This window comes from Engraulis encrasicolus, chromosome 13 (assembly GCF_034702125.1).
Source record: "Engraulis encrasicolus isolate BLACKSEA-1 chromosome 13, IST_EnEncr_1.0, whole genome shotgun sequence".
Taxonomy (NCBI): Eukaryota; Metazoa; Chordata; class Actinopteri; order Clupeiformes; family Engraulidae; genus Engraulis; species Engraulis encrasicolus.
Genome location: NC_085869.1, coordinates 16145580 through 16153043, shown reverse-complemented (window position 1 = coordinate 16153043; position 7464 = coordinate 16145580). Strand labels below are relative to the sequence as shown.

General features: G+C 41.9%; 1 protein-coding gene across 1 annotated transcript in view; it reads right to left on the bottom strand.

Moving 5' to 3' along the window:
- Positions 1 to 6817, bottom strand: part of itga4 (integrin alpha 4) — a 45653-nt gene extending 38836 nt beyond the window's left edge. Inside the window, exons 1-6 of the mRNA XM_063213250.1 lie at positions 6433 to 6817; positions 5961 to 6073; positions 3619 to 3725; positions 2260 to 2386; positions 1480 to 1547; positions 867 to 996 (exon numbers count right to left, since the gene is read on the bottom strand). Of these exons, the coding sequence (XP_063069320.1) occupies positions 867 to 996; positions 1480 to 1547; positions 2260 to 2386; positions 3619 to 3725; positions 5961 to 6073; positions 6433 to 6626 (739 nt within the window). The 5' untranslated portion in view covers positions 6627 to 6817. The remainder of the gene's footprint in view (positions 1 to 866; positions 997 to 1479; positions 1548 to 2259; positions 2387 to 3618; positions 3726 to 5960; positions 6074 to 6432) is intronic.
- Between the last annotated feature and the right edge of the window lie 647 nt (positions 6818 to 7464).

Below are 7464 nucleotides of genomic sequence, written 5' to 3'. Positions count from 1 at the left end.
AAGCTATGGCTACAGCCACAGGTCGACATGCTGCAATGAATATGCCTCTTAGATAGTTCACTAAAAACAAACAAACAAAAACGAATCCATACAATAGTGGCAATGGCTGTTCGTTGCGCCACCCTGACATCACTGACCCTGTCATGTCTGTTTGATTGTGGTTTCGTAAGTGTGCACACTGCACAGGTCAAATTGGTTAGCACGGATGTAGCAGTTTTTGTTTGTCCTGCTTCACAAACATCTGGCTAATGAGTGACTAAGTTGTCTCGTTTCACAGCTGCAGACCTTGAGCAACTTCATGCACCTGACTATCGGCTTCCTGTTCTCAGATTCTTTAAAAAAAAAATCTACTTCCTCCTTACAGAGAATGCCAAATGCAAAGGGCTTCAAAGAAAAAAACACTGAATTCATATGTGACTGAAATGACTGCAGGCAATCTTCGATGAATGCCTATGTATTCTCAACACGCTGAGAACATGTGATCCTTCTTGTGTTATAACTCCTTCGCTCAGAGCCTCTGTTAGTACAACCTTATTGTCACCCAGATGGTTAAGGACCAAGTTGTAATTTTTCAATAACATTACTTTACACTTACACTTTTCATGACGCTTTTTTATCCAAAGAGACCATAGCTTTTTACAGCCCTACAATCCACCCGGTCTTTAGTAATACATTACAACTTGGTCATTGCCATTCTGGTAACAGCAAGCTAATAACAGGGACCGTGTCAAACCAAAGTGCTACCAACAATATTATTAGTTATGTCACCAGACAGATAATACAAGGCATGCGCATGAAGAACACACGCCATGTTGGAATGTGGTCATCATCAATATCATCTATACTATCAATGGTGAAACACATACCAAGATAGCTGCCATATTGGACAATGCCGTCTTCATCCAGGTAGGCCGCCATGACATTGGTGGATGAGTTGTAGACCAGAACCGAGCCGGTCCAGTAGGATGTTCCAGGGGCCCCCATGATAAGGAGATCCTGCAGCACAGACAGCATGAATCATCAGCTAGATGTACTCTATGGCATTCACTATGTTTAAGAGTTCAATCACTTCTTAAAGTTTCTTTTGTTTCAGACATGCAAAAGTGTTTTACTTTTACCTGACATATTTTGACGGTGAGAGACACACACACGTACACGTACACGCACACGCACACGCACACGCACACGCACACACACGCACACACGCACACGCACACGCACACACACACACACACCCTATATATACTGTGCAAAATCAATTACAACCAATCAAAGCAATTCCATTATGATCAGATCATGCAGCAGCACAGATAGCATTTCTCAGGACCCCCTCTCTTGCTGGAGACATCTCAAAGGGTTATCCCCCTCCAATAAAATTGTGGGAAGAGCAGATGGCCCTAATTAAAACCCCGTCGGCACGGTGAGATCAGATGCTCGTACGACTGATCTGAACGAGTCACAGCAACGGAGATAAATCACCTCTGTCATGAAGTTGGACATCCCTGCCTGACACGAGCCGTAGTCTTCGCCAAATTTCCGCTGATGATCTGATGGAAGAGAAAAGCGATATGGTCATCATCATCACTTGTGAGACAGACACAGACATACTCTGATTTTCCAAAACGGGACATTTTTGATGACAGAAATGACAATAAAACAGTAAATGACTTGAAAAAATGGCAAATAATGACAACAAAAATGTCTAATATTAACCAGAAATACTCTGATTTTCAAAAAACGGGACATTTTTGATGTCATTATTTGCCATTTATTCTAATATTAACCAGAAATACTCTGATTTTCCAAAACGGGACATTTTTGATGACAGAAATGACAATAAAACAGTAAATGACTTGAAAAAATGGCAAATAATGACAACAAAAATGTCTAATATTAACCAGCAGGACAATAACAGAAGTTTAAGTAATATAAGTGGGGCACTACAAATACTGTTACTAGTTTTATCATGATTTGCACACAGGACACGTGTATACCAAATAAAAAAGATGATGATGACAATGTCTCAAATATATCTGTGTTGTAATGCACCTCTACTAGACAGGCCAAGAGCAATGCAAATATCGTTTCTGATCTCCCGAAAAATCGGGAACTCCACCCACTTTGTCTGACACCAGTCAACCAGTAGCAAACCTAGCGAGGTGGCCGGGTCAACCATGCCCTTTGGGAAACTTCAATTGTTATGCTCTTGGTCAGACCAAGTCTCGAAGAGATTTGAAAGTCGATGATAATCAGGCTAACCTCTATAGCATGGTCGTAGTGGCATAAAGCTGTCCAAGTTGGCGCTGATCTTGAAGCATACACCATGTGGCAACTTATGGTTCTCTCCCTTGGCATAATAAACATTTTTCCAGCGGTGTCCACATGCCTGAAAGACAAAAACAACCATTTGTTAGCGATTCATTATTGTTTATCATCTGTCTCAGTCAAGCTCGGTAATTCGTTGCAGAAAAGAAACAAGCCACTTCAGCAATATCCTGCAACTGCTTTGCAAACCAAACGGGCTCTTCTTCCTCTAAAAGCATCTCGATCAAACAAAATTATTTGGAGAAAGGGTTTTCTTTTGAGGAGACACACATTAACATTCTTTCAGAAATATGACAAAATCTGTTTAAAATTGGATACGCTGTGGTGTAGAAGAACCGTACTCGCTGTGTGAGGGTAAACAACCAGCTGTTTACTGTTGTTGCAGCAAGTGCATGGCGTGTGTGTATATATATACTGTATACTGCTCAAGGGCCGCCTTCCTTGGAACCTTGGTGCTGTGCCTGCTATTCCTCCTTGGCTCAAAGGTGTAGGCCTTATTGTTTACATATGTGTTGTTTTGGATCTGGTTCAGTTACACTGAGAAAAGAGCATTAACTGTTTTCTACTCTACATGTTTTGTTGCCCAGTGTTCAACTCGTCGTTACTTGCCGAGATGGAAACGTGCACCTGCCTATGAACACCACACTGGTTGAAACACTTTGTATGAAAGTGCTTGGTGGATGTTGAATAAAAAATAGGATGGTAGTGTGTACAGTGTTGCCTGATGTACGATAATTATCATATTTGTACCATAATTTTGTCAATTTTGTCCTCAGTACGATCAACAAAATGATGTACGATAATTTCAGTCGTCAATCAATTCATTTAGATGCCTTGAAACAACAATGTGGGTCTTGTACGATAATTTCCACCCAGAAAGGCCGAAAAAACGATAATTTTGAGGTTTTGGTACGATAATTCAAATTTTTTCATCTGGCAACACTGAGTGTGTAGTAATTCATTAGTGACTGCTGATTTCGTTTCATTTGTTTGTCAGTAGCTGCTGGTAAAGGGGGCTGTATATGAGGTCAGGGAGGGGAGGATGTGGTCCAGCGGTTAGGGAGTTAGACTTCAATTCAAAGGGTTGCAGTTTCAAATCCCACCATAACCTCTCCTCTCCCCACCTTGGTTGATGGCTTCCAGTGCCCTTGAGCAAGGCACCTGACCCCCCACTGCTCCAGGCAGGGACTGTAACCAATACCCGATAGAATAACTGTGCGTGGCTTTGGAATAAGTGTATCAGCTTAGTGTAATGTAATGAAGCGGATTTCCACCTGTGCTTAGGACACTTACCATGACAGTGCCACGAACTGGCTCTCTGGACAGACTCACTCCGAGCCACTGGTTTTCCCTCTCCGAAACGCAGGTTTTTCCACACGATACACTCGTCGCACTGTTTTCTAAGACATCATCAGAAGTGAGTGTGAGGGTGAGAAGATCAACCTTTCTTTCAATAATGTTGTAGGATCTAGTCAGATGACCCATAGCTGTTTTGTTTCATAAAGCCCAGAAACACAGAAGCACACTGCATGTCAAGTCACTGCAGAAGCTAGTGTGGTTTCTTCCCCTGGCCACAATCAATTAAATGAGGTGAAAAGTGAAAGCCCACTTGGGGAACTCAACAGCACATAGTCCTTCTCGCAAAAACCTCATTACTCTCAGTTTGTTGACTTTGAAGGGTCTTACACTTGAATATGGTTGTTGATATCAGTATTTTGTTTTAAATCATGGCTACACTGAAATAAGTTACTCGAAGCCCACATTGTTCGCATATTTAGGAGGACAGGCAACAGCACACCAATGACACCGTGTTTCTGCTAACCCAAAGGGGTGAAAGAGTACAAAGCAAGGCAGTTGGAAATCATATTGTGTGGTAATGCTTTCAACATTTTGGTTTGGTTTCCTTCCTTTTAACATTCAGATTACATGTCTGTTTTTTTTATTATTATTATTTATTTTTTGGCAGGCCGCTGGTCAGCTCTGTGTAACAGATGCTCCTATAAAGAGAATGTGTGAATCCACTTCCTTGGGTGGTGAAAAACGAACAAAAAAACAGTCAATGGAATGCGCATATACTGCCTTCAGTTTTATGTAAAATATACTGTAGGCTATGGCAGCTCTTGGCAATTCACCATATACTAGCCTACATGACTTTTTGTACACACTAAGTTGTACAGTATTGATTCAACATAGGGATGCACGATGTCAAAAATTTCGGCCGATACCGATGTCCGATTATGATATTGCGGTTTTGGCTGATGACCGATATTAACCGATACCGATGTTTTTCTTTCTTTTTTAAAAGAAAGAGATGACAATGATGCAAACAAACAGAATTTTTGAATGTCGTCTTATTTCCAAAAACACTTTTTAACTCCCTGTGATAATTAGATAAAAAATAGAGACAAAATAGAAGACAAACAGTAAAAATCATGGTCAAGTCCATTCTTTTAGAACCGTAACATATTAAAAAAAACATCTGCGTTAACATCGGCCCAGTTTTACCCATCAGACCGATGTCCGATGTGTTGAATGTCGGCCGATATCGGCCGATACCGATACATCTGGCCGATATATCGTGCATCCCTAATTCAACACTAAAATAATTGAATTTAACACTGGTGGTGTTGGTCTGACAAGCTGAATGAACACAGTGAACTGTAGCCTACTGTGTAGTTTTAGAATACATGATGTTACACATCTGGGTGTCCTCACATCACATCACAGAGGGCAAAGCCTTAGCACAGACCTCTCCTGTGGGTGCTACTATATAATTTGGGTTGTAAACTGTCTGTTGAAAGGGACGTTTGGCTGACTGACAGTCCTCTGCAAAACAGCAATTGTTATCTGAAGGATAGTGCTATTAAATGGGTTATGCTTCTACTATAGATGCCTACGTTTATTCAATAAAAGAAACATCTACCCTGCTGGTGGATGCAGGTGCCTGTTTCTTTAATGTTCCTGTTGGTCAGGGCTTTAAATCAAATTTGTCTGGGTTTTCCTTGTTACACGATCTGTGGCTATTCTGCCCCCCATGATGAACCCACCTACCAAACCTACCTAACCTTACAGGATAAATACAACCATAAGCCTGTGTTTTGGGCTGTAATGATGATTGCCGTCCTCCCAAGCATTTAAATGAGGCAGGGGCGAAATGGGGTGTGGTGACGGTGAGGGGGACGTAAAGGGAGTAACAGGAGGGGGTAACGGTAGGGGGGTTGCCCTGTCTCTGACCAGACCAGCTTAATGGAGTTTCAGATCAGTTACTGTCTGTCAGCACCACTGCCTTTCAGGAAGTTTATCCTAATTCATGGAGCCAGTGGACTATATAGTAGGCTACTCACTAGAGCAGGCACTCGAAGTAAATGTTAACAGCATAGCCTAAAGTTTAAAAAATGCTGTAAATTTAAACATTGGGCGCGGGAGAGAAAACTGTTGCTTTCAGGACAACTATGTGCGCCAACTCCCACGTGATAGTCTGACAGAACTGACTAAAAAGCATCCAATGCCACATCATGCTTTTGTACAACTTGTGCAGCTGAGAAGACTACAAGTGACAAGTGATCAACTAGGCTAGAGCAATGACTTCCACCAAAGCATATTGAATGAAGAAAAGGACGAAAGAGAATACAAACCAACATCCAGCTCCTCGCAATTGTTCATGTTTGAAATAGTGCATCTAAGGATTGCGCCAGGTTTTTTGACCTGGCTGAACTTTGAATCTGCGACTGGAGCTCCAACTATTAACCTATTGGTGGAAAGAGTACACTTTGGATTATTGAAATCAAACTACGGTGGCTCAGTTGGCCTTGAAATAACACAGCATATCAATTTATAAAGAAAATAAAGAATATTTCCATAGGCGCACATCTGTTCCAGACGGCTGACCCAAGTCAAACAGCGCATTGTTGCATCCACGCTGATGGGAGCCTTGCTATTTAGTATGCCTTGACGTTTTAACTAACACATGCAAGAAGTAAATGGGCACTTTGTTCAAATCCCAACAGTTGATAATTGAATGAATGGCTCTATAGATTATCGGAGACGAAAGCATGCTGTTCGTTACTGATCCTAAACGGTTTATCTACACAAAAGTGTCTTACTTACCAGTGCTGATTTTTATGCTGATGAAGTAACACGGAATATCCAAAGTGAGAATCGCGCGGTCCGGTAAAATTAAGTGAATGGTCAATATCCAAATTATATCCCACACTGAGGCTCAGCTGGCACCACAAGCAGGCAAGAACTGACACCACCTTATTAAACCGCCAATAAAGTTCCACATATGTCCTTCGTTCCATTTTGGGGGTGTAACTCCAGAGAAATAGACGACGCCAAAATCTTGACAGACAACGATGTTGTGAAAATGTTATGTCCACCACAAAATGTTAAAATAGTTTCATATCATCTCAAAGTTTGAGGAGTCCACACGGGGAGGGCAGTCTACTCCCGGCTGCGTCCTGCCTGTTGCGCTTCAGTCAGTACATCTGCTCGCGCCCAGCTCGAGGCAGCATCAGCCTCACCGTTTAATGTCGTCACGTGAAACTTCTCAAACTTTCTGTCCTCTGGAGAGAGCGCGCACTCCAGGCTCGCAAACGAAGAGCGCGAGGAGACGGACTACTTAGCACTTGTAAGTGAGACCGTTAATGTGACAGACAGGGGAGTTTGGCAAATGTTTGCGAAAACTTAAGCCCGAGATAAAAGATGAGGAATGTATTTGAGTTGAATGAGGACTAGGCTACCATTTGTCACTATGTCTCCTAGGAAACCAGCGATTCTTGGCAGAAGTAGAGTGTTGTCTCCAGTCATAAAGATAGGTCAATTTCAGATCATCTGTTCATAAGGCCATACCATGATTGTATCTACTGAACAGCTTCAGTAGGCCTACCTCAGAAAAGTAGATTCTGAATATTCTAAGTATGTGATGAATTCAGGTAAATTGGGCCACTTTGTGCCATTAGCTTATGCAAAAAAAGTGACCCAATTGACCTGAATTCACCACAATTTACTAGTTTCCTGATTTATTAGTGCCTGATGACTGAGATGAACTCATGGCCCCCTCTACATAATCCAACAAATACACATTTCCTCATGCAGTCAGTGATTCCCCGAATGCCAGGAGGAGAACAATCTCCCTCA